The following is an 18,170-nucleotide window of genomic DNA, read 5'->3' on the forward strand; positions in this document are numbered from 1 at the left end:
AAAAAAGGATGGTCTCGCACGTACAACAAAAGAAACAGAACGTACCTTGGGTTTCCTCGGTGATCAGAGTAAAAGCAAGGAATAAAATGGGCCAAATGAAAACAGAAAACATGATAAAAGAAAATTATTCCCGCGAGAGTCTGACAAACGTGTTAACAAGTTGAATGACAAGGTGAAGCTCTTGCGAGCAAACTGAGAACTTTGAAGTAACTATTACCTTTTTTCTGTGCGAATTAAGTATTAGCCATTGGGAAGAGTTTATTTGATGACACCTCACAGCAGCCATAAGTCTATGAATGGAACATTAGTAATTGCTCATTCGTTTTGCATTTTGTTGTTGACAACTGCAAATTGGCAGGAGTTAAACAAGAAAGAAACTTCTGCTTCTAACTTTTAATCGAACTTTCTGAACAAGAAATCGAATGTTGCATTTTAGGAAGTATGAGTTTACTGAAGTCTCATTTCCAAGAGTGCATGTGTTAAAATCTATATTCTCACTGAAAATATATATATATATATAAATTTTCAAGCATGAGAGGTCGCTAGAAATAAGGAATGATCAAATTCTCCCAACTAGTGCCATGCTAAAAGTAAGGAGAGAAGAATGATAATTTGTGTGCTGACATTAGCGAATTATTTGCTTTCTATAATGAATTTTTAATGAGTCGGGTGGTACTAGCCAATTTTTAACAATTATTGGTAAATGCAAAACTTTCCGATTTCGCTGTCGTTTATAGCGTTTATTGAGGCCCTGTTAGGGTAGGTGTACATGTCTTCTGTCTCTATTTCAAAGCTTGTTATATCGCTACTAAGAATGGTCCGCATGTCGCTGTCGGAATTTCGTCATTTTTTTTTTAAGACAGACGTAAGTAGCAGAGGAGAATTTTTTCAGATATTTTAATTTCTCGACTGATTAAAAAAGACATGAGTAACCAAGGTAGTACACAGAGCATAAGTTTCTCTGGAATTTTAAAAAGGCAATTAATAATGTTTCTTTTAATGTCTCGACAAGGTATTAAATTGAAGACGACGTGACTTACTTTGGTACACAAATGCAAAGCAGGAGTTTCTCGGGCACTTCAAATTTCGCAGCAAAAACGGTATTTTAAACTTTTCGACCAAAAAACGACGTGACTCTAAACTTAATACACAAAACAGGAGTTTCTCGGGGACTTTAATTTCGCACTGTAAAAACGGTGTTTTGGATGACTGTTTCAACCAATTAAAAAACGACTTGACTTCGAGCAGAAGTTTTTCGGGCACTTTAATTTCGCAGTAAAAATTGGTGTTTCAAATTTTTCGACCAATTAAAAACGACGTGACACAGAGCAGATGTGTTTCGTACATTTTAAGAGAGCCGTTAAAATCAATTTAATGTGATTCTTCGACAGGTTAATTAAAAAAACGACGTCTTACTTAGAGCAGGAGTTTCTCACGCATTTCATTAAGGAAGTTAAATTGAACTGTTTTAATTCCTGACTGATGGAAATTCCTCAACGGACAAAATTAGTTCTCAATTGATAAAAAATTCTCGATCGCTAAAATGTTCTCCACTGTTTTCAGGCGGCATTAAGCTTTCTCGGGTACTTTAATTTTGCAGTAAAAAACCGTGTTTTAATTTGTCTCACCAATTAGAAAACGACATGGCTCTAAACTTAGTACACAGAGCAGAAGTTTTCCGTTCATTTCAAGAAAGTCGTTAAAATTAATTAATTTAATTCGTTGACAGATTAATTAAAAACGACCTGTTTAACATTAGTATACAAAAGCAGGAGTTTCTCGTGCACTTCATTAACCCTATCCAGAGCGAGAGGGGAGGGGGGAGGGAGGGGGGGGGGGGGGAGGTAGGAAGGTAAGGAAAGTGCCCGCGCTGGCTTTGAACGCTTATAACTTTTTCAAGATTCAACCAGACAACCATCAGTCAGATTTTATCTGGGAATTCTCTCCCCACCCCTCCCCACTGTATAGGATGCTTTGCAAAGACTTGTTTGTGGCCTGTTGATATCCTAATGTAAAGTCATTAAAAAACAAGTTATGAGGTATGTATACCACATACATTGCCATTTTTTACCACGGCTGCACTTAATATTTTGAAACTAATAATTCTGTGGCCCTCGTATTCCCGATCGGATTGGAATTTAGAAGTGTTGGTTTTTGTGGAGGGAGGAAAACCGGAGAACACAGAGAAAACCCTCTGAGCAAGGACGAGAACCAAAAAGAAACTCAACCCACAGATGACGCCGGATCCGAGAATCGAGCCAGGGCCACACTGGTGGGAGATGAGCGCTCTCACCACTGCGCCATCCCTGCTACGACTTATTTATCGCCAGCTGTTTCAATTTTCATGATGCTGGCAATTTAAATGAAACCTTAGCATTTTAGTTAACAATCTTTATCCGTCAAAACCTAGCACCAGACAAACGATGATTTCCTCCCCATGTAGTTTTTCCTGTTCTCTGGTCAAGATCTGTGGGATCGAATAAAATATTATTACAAACTGGTTCTCGTCCTTGACACTTTTTTCAGCTTCCTTCTTTGCGACATTCAATCGCACGCGCTGCTGGCCTCTAATAATAATAATAATAATAATAATAATAATAATAATAATAATAATAATAATAATAATAATAATAATAATAATAATAATAATAATAATAATCTTTTATTAGGAAGCCTTCATTTACTATACAGTGGTTTTCAGAAAGGTCCTAACTAAGATTAAAAATACTTAATAAGACTATATACAATAAAACGAAAAATACCTAAGAATTAAAAACTATTATTAAAAACTAACTTGAATACAAAGAAAGAATTAACTAAAAAACCTACTTATATGCGCTGTCACTTCTAAGCATGGCGAGAGAAACTACCTGCAGTGGCCTGTTATAATGACATTATTGTCCAACTCCGCTTCGTGGAGTACAAATAACGGGGGGGGGGGGGGGGGACTCAGGATTTCAAATGACGGAGATGATCGTATGGGGGCAAAAATCAAGACCCAAAAACATCCCTAGGGCTTCCAACAAAACCCAAAAAAATCCCTGGACCAAAAATCGACCCCAAAAATTCCATTGCCGAATTTCTGACTCATATATATCCAGAGAGGGGGAATGATATAGCAAAAACAAAAACATTAGAAACACGTTTACTGTTTGTAGTCTATTCGCAGAACTATGCGGTCAAGGCACTACCACAAATCTTTAGATTGTTTTTAATAACCAAAAAACCCTTCTTAAATCAAGCCACCCGAAAAAATACTTGCCAAATTTTCCTACCCAAAAAAATTCCCGGAATCAAAAAATTTCAAACACAAAAAGATCCTTCGATCATCCCCGTCACTTGAAATCCTGAGTACCCCCCCCCCACCCTCCCCTAGGGGATTTACGATGTAGCATTTTCAATTAATTTGATTCCTCGAATTATTAAATAAGTTCATCAGAAAAATGGAAAAAATTCGCATTTTCACGACACACTCGAAACTACTCACATTCACGCACACACGGCAAGCAAGACGGTAACAACAACAACAACAACAAATACTACTACTACTACTACTACTACTACTACTACTACTACTACTACTACTACTACTACTACTACTACTACTACTACTACTACTACTGCTACTGCTACTGCTACTGCTACTGCTACTGCTACTGCTACTGCTACTGCTACTGCTACTGCTACTGCTACTGCTACTGCTACTGCTACTGCTACTACTGCTACTGCTACTGCTACTGCTACTGCTACTGCTACTGCTACTGCTACTGCTACTGCTACTGCTACTGCTACTGCTACTGCTACTGCTACTGCTACTGCTACTGCTACTGCTACTACTACTACTACTACTACTACTACTACTACTACTACTACTACAAGTAGCTCTATTTGCATAACCACAAATCCCTACAGTAACAATAAAGTTCTTTAGGTTAAAGGAAATAACAATATATTAACACTGAATTGACAAAATATCAAAATGTGAACTTCATTATCATTATTATTACTTTTATTGTTATCATCATCATCGTCATCATCATCATCATCATCATCGATATATATTACATTAAATTTTGGCGAAACGTTTATTTCGCGATTTTGCGAAAATGTCGTATCCAAAATCACTTTAATTTCGCGATTTTACCAATAACGTTACAAGTTTCGATAATTTTCTTGTCCTTGAAAATGTAAGATGAGACGCTTTACAAGCTTCCTTATTTCAAGAGGCGCTAATGTCTTCGTAACTGTAAGACGCATATTTCCCACGGCCACCATTTCTACAAGGAGCCGGTTTAGAGACACAAGTAGAGAAAATGGTGAGAATTGATACATCCACAAAGAACGTGGAATCTATAGAGATGTTTTAAAAGTTTAAAGAACCAGTGAATGAACAGTTTGATGAACGCACCAAAGAAGTATTGCTTGGACATGGAAGGCAGGAGTGGTTATGAACTTCCTTTTCTAAACGTTTTATAAGTAATAAATCCGTCCTTTCTTTAACTGATAATGGACATAATGGTCACGTCACTTAATTTTTGCGTCATCTTATGTTCGCGACACTTATTTTTCGCGACACTTTAATTTCGCGATATTTTTAAAATCGTGAAAATCGCGAAATTAAAGTGTCCCGAAAATTTCATGTAATAAGGTATATTCTTTGGTGGCTTCTATCAAATCATTGTTTAATGTTAGGTACCTTGTTTTCTATCTTCCTGTAAATCCCGTCCCTAAGAAATCAGTATTCAGGATAATTGAAAAGGAAAATGGCAAAAGTAGGCTTTTCCGGATATTGCGAAAAAAATAAATAAAAACAAACAAACGGTACGCTTAAAACGCGCGTAAAATAGAAGGTTAAAAACTTTCATCTTGTGATTTGTGGATTCAGTTACACGCCATAAAAAAATACGAGTGTTTTATTATTTTGTGCCCAAAACTACATCTATCTATTAAAAGTCACATCCAACACGGTTTCAAGGCCGTTTGTCTGAAAGTTCATTGCTTTTCTTGTCATTCCACCAAAATATATCCCATGGCTTTGATGTGTTTGTCTCCATTATCTGGTGACCACATACAGTTGTAGCCTCGTTTCCACACGTGTTGGAGTCATCATGTCGCCCTCCTGTATGAAACCCGATTCTGGAATCACAATAGTCGCAGTCATTTTCATTGTTACCAAGGATACCGATTCTTGTTTTGGTACCCACAGCATTGAACCCTTCCTTGTTACAGTTAAGCTGTAAGGAGGCCTGTGAACCAATCAGCGTCTTCCACGTGTTACGACTCAGTGAGGTGGCCCGGTATTGCCCGTCAGCAATCAGTGAGTACAGGGAGTTGGCCTGCTTGTTGATGACAATGACGTTGATCTGTTGGCCGATCTTCATACCAAAGCAAATCTTGGAGAAGGATGTGTTCCAGTAGGTCGGTAACTTGGTCTCTTGTGTGTCCAACCCAGTCTCCCCTCCAGGGGGATTGTTGTCATTTTTATCACTCCAGTATCCCGAGTTGTAATGAAAGGTAGTCTGGAAGAATTCTTCTCTTTCTAATAAAAATCTACCGCTAAATGAATAGACTGAACTCGATATAAAATGCTTCTCTGTCTAATGTCTATAGGTGGAAATTAGAAGACCGTGAGGCGGGCACGAGGTCCTGGTGACGTGTGCCCTAGCAAAAGATGTTTCTTTCAATGATTGTCCAAGACATAATGCGCCATCTATGACAGACTACAAAATCGTGCGTATAATAAGAGTGCGCCTGGGATATATCGCCTCCGTAAAAATGTCGGAAAGTGGGTAGGTTGGATTTTGAGACTTTTCAAGAATAGACTCTTGACCTGAAAAGGGACTAAGACTGGAAGTGGCTTTTGCTCTGCTCGATAATAATTGAACACGGAGTTTCCGGCATCGTAGCACAGCTGACTCTCTCTCGTTACCATAAGTTGGGTGGACGAGGTGATCAGTCATTAAGTCTTTCAAGTAATAATGTGTTCTAGAACGCTTGTTCCCAGGAGGAATGAAATCGGTGTACCTAAACATAACCTTTGATAGCAGGGTAAGATCGACAAAAAGTTCAACTCATTTGGAATTAAACTGGGGGCGCAGCTGTAGGAAAAGCGCTTTGAATCCAATGACTTAGCTCCAGCCAAGTATGACCACATCATACTGAAGGGGTTACAGGGGTTTTTGGCATAAGGGAACATGTAGAGTTATTTCTAGGGAACTAGAAATAGATTATTTTGACTAAACAAGGGATACAATTAACGGAGACTTTTCGCGGAAAACACTTTAGGAAACCAGTAAATTTCCCCAAGGGATAAAGGGAATATATTAACCCCACCTCCCCTCCCCCTGGGAGGATCTGTCGCAAGGCGGAACGAATGCGTTTTGCATGCATGTATAACATCAAAATATTATTCAGACACTTGATAATTCCCAACACCAATGTTTATTTGTTCTATTATGACCGCTGTTTCTTAAATCTATTGACAGCACATTCCGAGATACAACTAACATGCATTAGTCAGCATCTTTCTATGTTTGCAAATTATTATTTTCTGACAACAAATATTCTGACAGCTTCTAATTTTAACGTTGTCAGTGTTCTTCTCACTGAACCAAAATATATCCCATGGCTTTGATGTTTTTGTTTCCATTATCTGTAAAGCAGCATGCCACGTTTCCACACTTGTTGGAGTCATCAGGATTCCCTCCTGAACCAAACCCGATTCTGGAATCACAGGTTTGGCACTCATTATTGTCACCAAGAACACCGATTCTTGCTCTAGAATAGGCACTATTAGTGCTCACAACATTGAAACCCTCCTTGTTACAATTAGTCTGTAAGGAGGCCTGTGAACCAATCAGCGTCTTCCACGTGTTAAGACCCAGTGAGGTGGCGCGGTATTGCCCATCAGCGATCAGTGAGTACAGAGAGTCAGCCTGCTTGTTGATGACAATGAAGTTGATCTGTTGGCCGATCTTCATACCAAGACAAATCTTGGAGAAGGCTGTGTTCCAGTAGGTCGGTAACTTGGTCTCTTGTGTGTCAAACCCAGTCTCTCCTCCAGGAAGGTTGTATTCATTTTTATCGCTCCAGTACCCCGAGGTATAATGAAAGGTGCTCTGAAAAAAAAAATCACTTCATATCTCAATATTTGAACAGATGTCTTAACGGTTATCTTATTTCAGAAATCAGGATTCTGCGCCATTAGAAAGGATGACCATTAAATGTCATTCCTTGTTTCCGTCAATCTTCATGACCGGCGTCCATGCCCCATCTCCACATCCAAAATCTCCAAAGTGACAGAAAACGGAAGTTGGTTTTGTGTCAAAGTGGAGCGTAACCAGCTCACTAATCCTCGACCTGTTGAATATTAAAACGTCTGTTACCAAGAGATAGTGTAAAAAGAGAAACAAAAATAAAAAAAAAGTAACCAAAAACATCGACCACGGTCCATGTTTCAAAGGCTTTCATAAGGGTCTAACGTTTCGATCACTCCGGAGATTAATTTTTATTGCTCTTTCTAATCAACTGTTTCCTAATTTGCTCCAAAATATTTTCGAGTTTGATGTCAATGTTTCATAACAATAAACTAATCACTCAAGTCCCAGAATTCTAAGGAAGACGGATTTGCTCTTTCCTATTTGTTGCCACCTTTTTTCAACGCTAGATGTGGAAAAAACAAAAACAAAAACATGTTCGTCATTTTTAAGTAACAAATTCAATAACGAAATTTTAATTATCTAACTTTCTGATATCAATGACCTCAACTGTTTTTGACTTACTTGTTTTCGTCATACAGTTCCTTGCAAGACTTTGCAGCTGGAAGAGGTAGAACAAAAAATATATGTTAGCTTCTTTAGAACAGAGTAGTCATTGCCACCTCGCTATAAATTCGGCTATAAAATGGGGAGGAGGGAAATTGATATTCCTTGATTTATTACCAGTTCAAAATACCTTCATGGCAGTTTGTTCCACTGAATCCAGTGCGACAGATACAACGAAAACCTTTACTGGTGAATCCAGCTTGACAGGTGCCATTGTTCAAACATGGGCTGCTGCTACAATGATTCTGTTAAGAGAGAGAAAAAAAGAATAAGCCACTCCACTCTATTAAGGCCCCATCCCCTTCAAAGGTCTCAATAGCCCTTCTAAGGGATATGTTATTTTTTTCTTAATGTTGTTTAATAACTTACCTTATTACATGAAGTTTTCGCGACACGTTAATTTCGCGATTTAGAGGTGTACATATTTCGCGACACTTAAATTTCGCGATTTTGCGAAAATTTTGTATTTGAATCCCTTTAATTTCGCGTTTTTTAATAAGATACAATTTACATTTCCTTTGCAATATTATTTTAAATAAAACTACTTCAAAGGAAAAATAACATCAAAATTAAGAAAACGCAAGGGCGGGACTAAATTTCGGCAGTAGCAACAACAGAGCAGTTGTCACAATGTCTACAAACAGGTCATGCTTGTACGTGAGTTATTGTTCTTGAGTCCATTGACGACAACATCCATTTAGATTGATATTTCCTTCCTTCAGTTGAACTCAACTTCTTTCTTTCTTTATTATTGACATAATGTGAGTCACTTAATTTTTGCGTCATGTTATGTTCGCGACACTTGTAATTCACGTCACTTTAATTTCGCGATTTTTTGAAATCGCGAAATTCGCGAAATTAACGTGACGCGAAAATTTCATGTAATAAGGTGAATGCCCCTAGAAATTTTAACCGTATACTACCTACACAATTTAACTTTAAAGATAATGGTCTTACCATTTTATAGATGTCAAGTACGGTGCAGTTAAAGTTTATCTAGTTAGTAAACTGCCAGTTTTTGGTCAGGCCTTAAGGATCTCTTTGAAGATTGATTTTTAATGTAGCTTTGAAAAAAAAATCACCTCAGTGCCGATGTAGGTAAAGCCTGCTCGTGGTTTAAGATCTTCAGGGTGAAAAGAGTGATCCGAGTCACTCAGCTCGCATACTACTCTGTCGTTTATTGGTGGACCGATGTTGATTGACACGCAGCGACTCTCCATAACACATTGACCTCTGCAAGGATCACGTGTCTGACCCAGTTGTAGAGAAAGGTTTTTAATCACGTGACCGTTAAGAGCGTGGCCATCTTTTTCAGTAGTAAATTTAACGTGTCGCCCGCACGTGCCTGCAAATAAAATAATAATACTATTAAAAGACAACATAAATAAACGCAGCCTTATTAACGGAGGCTGTTAGATTTACACTATGTAACTTCATTTTTACTCGTGAATGCATAATGAACGAGTATAGTGGGGAAGTTTAGCCATCCGTCCATCCTTCCATCGTTGTTAACATTATGCAAATTAGGTATGCTCACAGGCGCTTTCTAAATTTCGTTTCCCTCGGCTGTGAATAAAAATACAGCTTTACAAAGGTATCAGTTCAAAGAAATAAGTGTAGAAAATACTTCACCCCTGTAAATGAGAAACAATCGTTTCCCAAACGATGAAATATTGCCTTTTCTTATACAGTATAATAATCGCGAACATTCGGAAACGATGACCAGTGACTTTATGTATCTGTTATTTAAAGACTGGGAAGGTTAGAGCACGGCACGATTTATTAAAGGATAATCAGTAAAAGAGTAACGAAACTCTATACAAGACAGATATGAATATAATATACGTGGAAAAAAAATAAGAAGAATAAAAGAATTTTAGCCACAGGGTATGAGAGTTGATCCCGCGTCACACGCTTTAGAACGCAGAGGAGTACCACTGAGCCATCGGTTTACTAAGCAATTAAAATGATGAAAAAAGTAATTCTTATACCAAAGCGACCTGTTATGTGTTCACCCTCTTTAAATAAAGTTGATTATTATTATTAATCCCTATAATGAATATTTTCCATCGATACTGTATTGTTGAAAGGAACGATTCAAATATACCTAACGCATTCACGAGTAGGTCATAGACCTCTTTGATATGAATACATCATCTTTTATATATATAATTGTTTTATTTGTTCCATTTTTTATTTTTACTATTATTACTGTTGCTTATCTTATTAAACTGGCGCCTATTATTTTCAAGTTTTGTTGTTTGCTTACCGTTTGAAAATTAATATAAAATACTTTATGTATTTCACGACTTATAAAGGTGCATGCACATGTTTGAGGACAGAACTCTGGCTCGTCGATTACAACTAGCAAAGAGTAGATTTATTGTCTAAATGAAGTAGTCCTCGTATTCTACAGACTCTATACATTGCACGGCACGCAAAGACACTTCACAGTTTTCGACACCGAAACCCTTTGACGAAGCCACTTGCTTAACGAAATGCTTACACAAAATGCAGACAATATTGAAACGGTGGTGTCCTCGGGTATCAAGGACACATTTCAGCTGGCATTTTTATCCAAAGACCATTAAAAACTCAATTAAAAATCCATTAAAGGTTTCTCTCCATATATTCTACCGCCGACGTGATCTATTTATTGCCCTCCGACTATTCTGAATACGGCGGACAAACTGCAAAATGGATGTGACATTCGTCCTTTGGGGACGACCAGGCTCACAGGTAAGCATTAAACCGTGCCTTGGAATCTTCGATGCTACTTTCGACACGCTCCGATAGTGGAATTCATTTTTTCAGTGTAAACATATCAGTGGAGGGAACCGCTGAGGTCCTCTTGCGGCAACATTTTTCACACTGGTGGGAAAAATGTGACATTTTAGTGGGCTAACTGCGGGCTATAAAGAGTGACCGGTTGGGCAGCTCAGTATTGTTAACACGCTCCCATTACGCCAGCCCAGAAGCTTCACCATTATATATATAGCATATTATTGATGACAATGGTCTTGCAATATTGTGTCGTAATTCACCATATAAATGAAAGGCAAAGCGCACGCAAACGTCGATTAGAGCATTGTGAATAATTAACATTTTTTTTCCAAAACATCTGCTCGTGGCTTGTTTTGAAAGTGACGGAGACACTTCACGTACAAAAACAAAACTAAAGTATTTTAGCACTTTAGATGTTTTGGAACACTTCATGTAGCAACTTCTAATAGAGCAACAATATTTTAATATCGCGACTGAAACAGAATTTGATAACTTGATTTAAATCTATGTGACACAGTGGGAACTTTAACGTTTGGTTTTTCCATTTTCTTTTTAACTGTAGACAAATATTTGTTTCATAAATTTCAGTAAATTGTAAAAGAGATTCTGAATTGTTTTCTTTAAATACTTTAGGACGGACACGTATATGGTTGACTAAAAAATTCGTTGGAATTTATACATTTTTTAGAAAGTGTATGTTTTAGCTTTTCATAAGAAAGTAGCAAAAGTGGTATACTTTTTTCTTTCTTTGTTATATGTATATATATAAATTTTAATGCACAAATTTTGACAATTTTTATATCTAATTTCAATCCTTCGATGTTTCTTTATAGACACTGGGATGTAAATGTATGTCCTACTGAAATAACTAAAGAATCGGATAACAGGAGCCATTGTTTTTTGCAACTATGTAGTTACATAAATGTTTCTTCGACTTCTTCGACAATTTATTTTCTATTCAGTTCTGGTTGACACCCATAGTATATCAAATAACCAGCTATTGTGTTATTAAGATACAAAATTACAGGAAACAAGGAAATAAAGAATGTTACAAAGACAATAAACCCTTTTTTAATTTTTTATTTGCAAAACACATAGTTACATACACTACTTTAAATGAAATAGCTTTTCTAACGGATTCCTTCTAGAACAGAGTATTTTGATATCAACTGAATAAGTTATAACACAAACGCAAAAAAGCAAGAATAGCTTCGTATAAACAACAAATGGTACAGAACTTACCTTGAGTTTCGTCGGTGATCAGAGAAAGCGCAAGAAAAAAAATAGGCCAAATGAAAAGAGAGAACATGGTAACTGAGAAAAAAAAATATTTCCTCGGGAGTCGGACAAACGTGTTAACAAGTTTACTGCCAACAATATCACTTTTTTTTGCCAATAAAGTATTTTAATGTCGGTTTTAGCCAATGAGAGAAGTTTGTTTGATGACAGCGCGCAGCATCCATTAGTCACAAATGGAGCATTAGTAATTGCTCATTCGTTTTGTATTGAAATGTTGACAACTGAAAGCTAGTGTTACTCTTTTGGCAGGAGTTAAATAAGAAAAAAAACATTCAGCTTCTAGCTAGTAACTGAACTTTCTGTATAGGCAATCGAATGATACATTTTACGATGCAAGAGCTTTTTTTTTTGCAAATTTTTTCTCGCTTCAGCCTCAATTCTAAGATTGCAGGTGTCAACACCTTAATTAAACATTCAAACATACCGATCACTGGTAATAAGGATTAAGCAAATTCTCCCAACTAATGCCAGACTGTTGTGCTGAAGGTCTCGGGTTCTACTCCCACACCGGACCAACACTGACATCTGCAAATGGTAAGATGTTCTAGTCTTCTCGGACAAGGACGATAAACTGTAGGCCTCGTCTCCTGCATCTTCAGTGTTATATGGTCAGCAGGGGACGTTAAAGAACCCACACACTTATCGAAAAGAGAAGGGCACGGAGTTCCTGGTGTCGTGGTCTGGCCTTGTTTCATGGGTTGGTGCTTCACATAGGGTTAACTTCATTGCGCCTTTCAGCATTGGACATGATAGTCCAAGAAGAATTACTATGATGATGATGATGACGACGATGCTAAAAGCAAGGAGACCATTAAAGAGAATTTGTGTGTTGATATTGGCGATTTAATTTGTTCTCTATAATAAATCTTAATAAGTCGCGTGGTAATGGTTTCCTGTCTCGTGTTGTTTATGAGTCGTGGTAGTATCTTCCTGTGTTTGTGTTATTTTTGTATTGCCTCTAGGGAAACCGAACGTTCCAGTACATTAACCACCAGTAAACAAATTCCCTTTAATAGTTTTGGCGTTTTTGCACCGTAAATAATTGATTATGATCCTACGTTTTTATATTATTTAAAGATATATTCTTGAACAGTATTTAGTTGGGGTGTATTTGTCTTGATAAAAGAGAATATTTCATCCCTTCTTGGACAGAGTCGTTTTTTCGAAGTACAGGCAAAACTGTAGCAAACTGGCTGACTATGCCAAACTCCCATCGAGAAGAATATGTTTTTTACCTGAAAGGCTAAATAACATAGAAACTGGTTTTGCAGGTTAACAGCGGAAATCACATAGTCGAATATCGGTCAAGTGCTGAATGAGCGCGAGGTATCGACCGAGTATTGATCGATACCTTCGATCAACCCTATCCAAACCGGCCGACCAAACTCCCGTCGTTGGAGTATATGTTTCATATCTGAAAACTTAATTTCAGATGACTTTAATTTGCACACTATTTTTGTATGTCAACAGCAGTAGTTCCAGACTTTTTCGTGGAGAAAAATTCTGTAAAAGCTAGCCAATTTTAATGACGAAATCGCCAAGTCAAATATCGGCCGAACGTCGACTGACGTATCGACCGGGTATTGATCGACATATCAACAGCTGCATGTCGGGCGAGGATCGATACAATCGGTTGACTCGGCCGCATGTCCTAATAATACGTACAACTGAACAATCCTCACGGGCTTGCTTTCTTTTTTTGCGAATTTGTTGTGCAGGTTATCTTAATGAGTTCATCTCTCATGGCAGCCCTTGCCTTGATTTCCGCTAAAAAGAAAAAAACGCAATGTTCGGATGCAATCTATTCAGCTCAGTCTGTGTCCCATTGTGCTGTGGCAGTATTTAGCAAACCTCAAGTGATCTTCAGCGAAATCCTAGAGGGGCTTCAGACTGTTTCAGTGATCATTGGGCACCTTTAGGGGGATCTTTCGTGATAATGCCAGTACCGAGATATCTTATAAATAAAATTATTATATACTCAACAAAATACCGCGTTTTTGATTGGTCAATGACGAATGCATAAATAGGTTATAGAGTGCAAATTGGGGTTATAGAGTGCAATACAGAAGTTGCTATGGAAACACCGGGGAAGCGCCAAATTTGAAAACCAAATTAAAAAATGGCGGACAGCCGGTTTGCTTTGTCAAACCAAAATATCGTCGAGCAACTTAAGGAAAATGCGAGAAACAAAAACACGTTGAAAGCTACACAGACCTGGTTGAATGTTTGGCAAACATGGGCAACAGAGAGAAAAGTAAACCCAAAAATGGAAGAATACGAGCACGAACAACTCGATGAGATGTTGCAAACCTTCTACACAGAAATACGCACAAAAGACGGGTTTGAATACGAACCTGAGAGTTTAAAATCCATGCTGGCAGCCCTTGACCGCTATTTAAAAGAACACGGCTACAAGTACTCGATAATTAGAGACCGAGAGTTCCACCAGTCCAAATTGGTACTTGAAGGAAAAGTGAAGTGTCTCCGACAGCAAGGAAAAGGCAAAAGACCCAACGCCGCGAACGCACTGACAACCGAGGAAGAAGAAATGCTATGGAGTGAACAAAGTCTCGGTGACTGCAGCCCAAGAGTTCTTTCCCAGACGATGTGGTGGCTCTTGACTCAACATTTTGGCCTGAGGGGAAGACAGGAACACCACTCAATGGAAGTCGAGGACTTTAGTTTTTGTGTGGACGACAGTGGCACAGAGTACGTCACATTTAAAGAGAATCCTACAAAAACGAGGCAGGGAGGACTTAACACAAAACATCGTAGTGTTCTGTCAAAAATGTTCGCTACTGGCGGTCAGAGATGTCCCGTTGAATTGCTGAAGCAATACCTCAGTAGACGTCCTCAAGAGCTGCGAGAAAAAGGTCCTTTTTACCTTGCCATAATTGAAAACCCCAAAACAAATGTTTGGTACAAGAAGCAGCGCCTCGGCGTAAACAGTATCGACAACATGATGAAGAGCGTTGTAAAGAACACACCTCTGGAGAAAAGCAAGAAGAGATTGACTAACCACAGCGCAAGGAAGACGGTTGTGAAGAAACTGAGGGCAGCAAGCGTCGAGAGGCAGTCGATAATCCAGGTGACTGGACACGTAAGCGAGAAATCTCTTAACGACTACGATGAAGGTAGCGAGAAGGAACAGCAACAACTCTCCAACATTATCAGCATGCCTCCACAGTCAGCAGCTTCGAGCAGTTTCGCAGGTGTACCCGCAATGCCGTCTTTTCCCGCTACAACTTCAAGAGGTGAACAGGTGAACACAAGCAGCCATGCTTACACCGTGAACAATTTTCACAACTGCCAAGTCACATTTAATGTGATTCAAGGACAGTGCACTTCACCTAAGTCTGTGAATCCGAATGCTATTTAGTGAGTCCGATTGAGATTAAAAACATTCAGGAACATTTGAAAAGAGATAAGTGAACCAGTATTCTTGTCGCTTTTAACAACTGAAATTTAGCTTTTTGAGTTCAGCTTGTAAGCGTATATTTTCTCAGAAACTTTTCAAAACTTCACGCTTGATTTGCCTTGTCACAACATGATATTTTTTGATTGGTTCAAATAAAACATGTGAGCATTTGGGAAACCATTGAAGCGTTTCATGTGGTATGCATGGCGTGCAAATAGCGCGACGCAGTAATTTTTGTTGAGTACATAATAAATAAAAAATCGTGTGAACTTGCTCGTGCATTACGTGATTTATGGTCACTCGTGATGTTTTAAAAGTTCTTAAATTGCACTCGCCTACGGCTCGGGCAATTTTGAGAACTTTTAAAACATCACTCGTGCCCATAAATCACGTAATGCACTCGCGTTCATACGATTTCCTGTACTTATTTTACCCTATATTATTGAAGTTGGTTTTTTCAGGGACAATAATTCTTTTATGGTGCAGTACAGGGTATTTGACAACTCACAGCTAAATCTTGAGCACGTTAGTCGAAAGCTATGCTCAGTGAGAATATGGACCATGGATATTTAATAACCTGTAATGCGACTCAAGGGCAATTTCCTATAAAATTTTAGAAACTATTGTACCTTTCCAACGGAAACCGTAGAATTGTCAAACTAAAATCAACTGGGGAATTTTTATGCAATTTTATTCAAGCGTAAAATTTAGTGATCTATCCTTTACGTGATATGCTTGCGATTTACACTGATTTTCACACTGTTTTTTATACGGTGAATTAGTATAATGGTAAAAAAAAAAATATTTTTTTTTTTTTGGTTCTTTTTTTATTTTATTCTCTTTTTTTTTGTTTTTTTTTTTTTTAAAAACCCCCCTTATAACGGATAAAAAAGGGGGTTGTGTTTTTTTTTTTTAAAAAAAAACAGACAAAAGGGGGAGGAAAAAAAAAAAGGGGGAAAAAAAAAAAATGGGGGGAAAAATGGGGGAGGAAAAAAGGGGGGGGGCGGGGGGGGAAACATCAGACAGATTAAAAAAAATCGCATGTTCACGACACACTCGAAACTACTCACATCCACGGCGAAACACGGCAAACAGCAGACAGAAACAACAACAACGACTACAAGTAGCTTTATTTGCATGAGCACAATTTCATACAGTAACAATAAAGTTATTAGCAAAGAAGAAATGACAATATTTAATCAATACTGAATTGATAGTATAATTTTGAGTTAATCTAAGTATGAAAATGTAAACTTCATCATCATTATCATTATTATTACTTTTATTATCATCATCATCATCATCATCATCATCATCATCATCATCATCAATATATTAATTCATTGGTGGCTTCTATTGGATCATTGCTTCATATTCGGTACGTGATATCCTATCTTCCTGTAAATATCGTCCCTTAAAATCAGTATTCAGGATAATTGAAAAGAAAAATAGCAAAAGTATGCTTTTTGCGGCTATTGTGGAAAACTAGGCTCAGCTTCTGGTTTGTTGTTTCTGTTAAATGCGATAAAAATCTGAAAGTGTTTTATTATTTTGTGCCCTAAACTACATCAATTTAAATGTCACATTCGAAATGGTTCCCAAGCCGTTTGTTTTAAAGTTCATTGTTTTCCTTGTCATTCCACCAAGATATATCCCGTGGCTTTGATGTGTTTGTTGCCATTATCTGCTAGGTGCGTTGCTTGGTTTCCACACGTGTTGGAGTCATCGTGTAGGCCTCCTGTGCCAAAGCCGATTCTGGAATCACAGCTGCGGCAGTCATTTTGCTCGTTACCAAGGATACCGATTCTTGCTTTCGAATTTGAAGAATTACCCACAGAATTGAACCCTTCTTTGTTACAGTTGCGCTGTAAGGAGGCCTGAGAACCAATCAGCGTCTTCCACTTGTTACGACCCAGTGAGGTGGCGCGGTATTGCCCGTCAGCGATCAGTGAGTACAGAGAGCTGGCCTGCTTGTTGATGACAATGAAGTTGATCTGCTGGACGATCTTCATGCCTAGACAAATCTTGGAGAAGGGTGTGTTCCAGTAGCTCGGTAACTTGGTCTCTTGAGCGTCAAACCCAGTCTCCCCTCCTTGAAGATTGTATTCATTGTTATCGCTCCAGTACCCCGAGTTATAATGAAAGGTGTTCTGAAAAAAGGAAAAGTTCACTTCATATCTAGAATTATGAACGGACGCCTTCATGGTCATCTTATTTCAGAAATCAGGATTCTGCGCCATTAGCAGGGCTGACCAGTAAATCTTATACCTTGTTTCCGTCAATCTTCATGACCGGCGTCCATCCCCCATCTCCACATCCAAAATCTCCAAAGTGACAGAGAATGGAAGTTCGTTTTGAGTCAAAATGGAGCGTAACCAGCTGGCTCAAGTTTGACCTGTTAATATAAGGAGATAAAGAATACGCCGCAATAAATTGTAAAGAATTTAGTAATACTAGATCAAGAAGTCTATATACATCTCTTGAAATTGGTCTTGTGCTGACAGATTCTACAGTAGGCTATTTATGGACGATTTTTTTTCGAGAACAACATAGACGGCGGAGCAGAAGGGCAGGGGGGGGGGGGGGGTCTGTAGCCTCCCAAACAACATTTTGGGGGGCTCAGCCTCCCCCCTCCACATTTCAGTGCCGAAAGTATTGATAGCGCAACAGAAAATTGGTTTGTCAAATGACAAATCGTTTTATCAGGATCGTGCTTGGCGTGATAATATGGTGTAGGACTTTCAACAAAACTCCTTTCCCCAAGACGCTACTAGGGGAGGTCCGCAATCTGTTAAGATTGTATTTGACATTATTTTTTTCATCAGCCACTTTTAGAGCATACATTT

The 18,170-nt window shown here is 38.2% G+C and overlaps 2 protein-coding genes across 2 annotated transcripts in view; one reads left to right on the forward strand and one right to left on the reverse strand.

Moving 5' to 3' along the window:
* Nucleotides 1–14,025: 14,025 nt before the first annotated feature.
* On the forward strand, nt 14,026–15,554 carry LOC144637031 (uncharacterized protein KIAA1958-like). The gene has a single exon (XM_078496205.1). The coding sequence runs from the start codon at nt 14,026–14,028 to the stop codon at nt 15,283–15,285; it is 1,260 nt and encodes a 419-aa protein (XP_078352331.1). The 3' UTR covers nt 15,286–15,554.
* Nucleotides 15,555–16,425: 871 nt separating this feature from the next.
* LOC144637032 (uncharacterized) overlaps nt 16,426–18,170 on the reverse strand; it is a 31,179-nt gene continuing 29,434 nt past the window's right edge. The window contains exons 5-6 of the mRNA XM_078496206.1: nt 17,593–17,719; nt 16,426–17,474 (exon numbers count right to left, since the gene is read on the reverse strand). Coding sequence (XP_078352332.1) covers nt 16,959–17,474; nt 17,593–17,719 — 643 coding nt within the window. The 3' untranslated portion in view covers nt 16,426–16,958. The remainder of the gene's footprint in view (nt 17,475–17,592; nt 17,720–18,170) is intronic.

Source organism: Oculina patagonica, chromosome 13, assembly GCF_052425735.1.
Source record: "Oculina patagonica isolate OP01 chromosome 13, crgOcupat, whole genome shotgun sequence".
NCBI lineage: Eukaryota > Metazoa > Cnidaria > Anthozoa > Scleractinia > Oculinidae > Oculina > Oculina patagonica.

Coding starts and splice junctions, on each gene's coding strand:
- LOC144637031 (XM_078496205.1), top strand. CDS start 14,026: ATGGCGGACAGCCGGTTTGCTTTGTCAAACCAAAATATCGTCGAGCAA.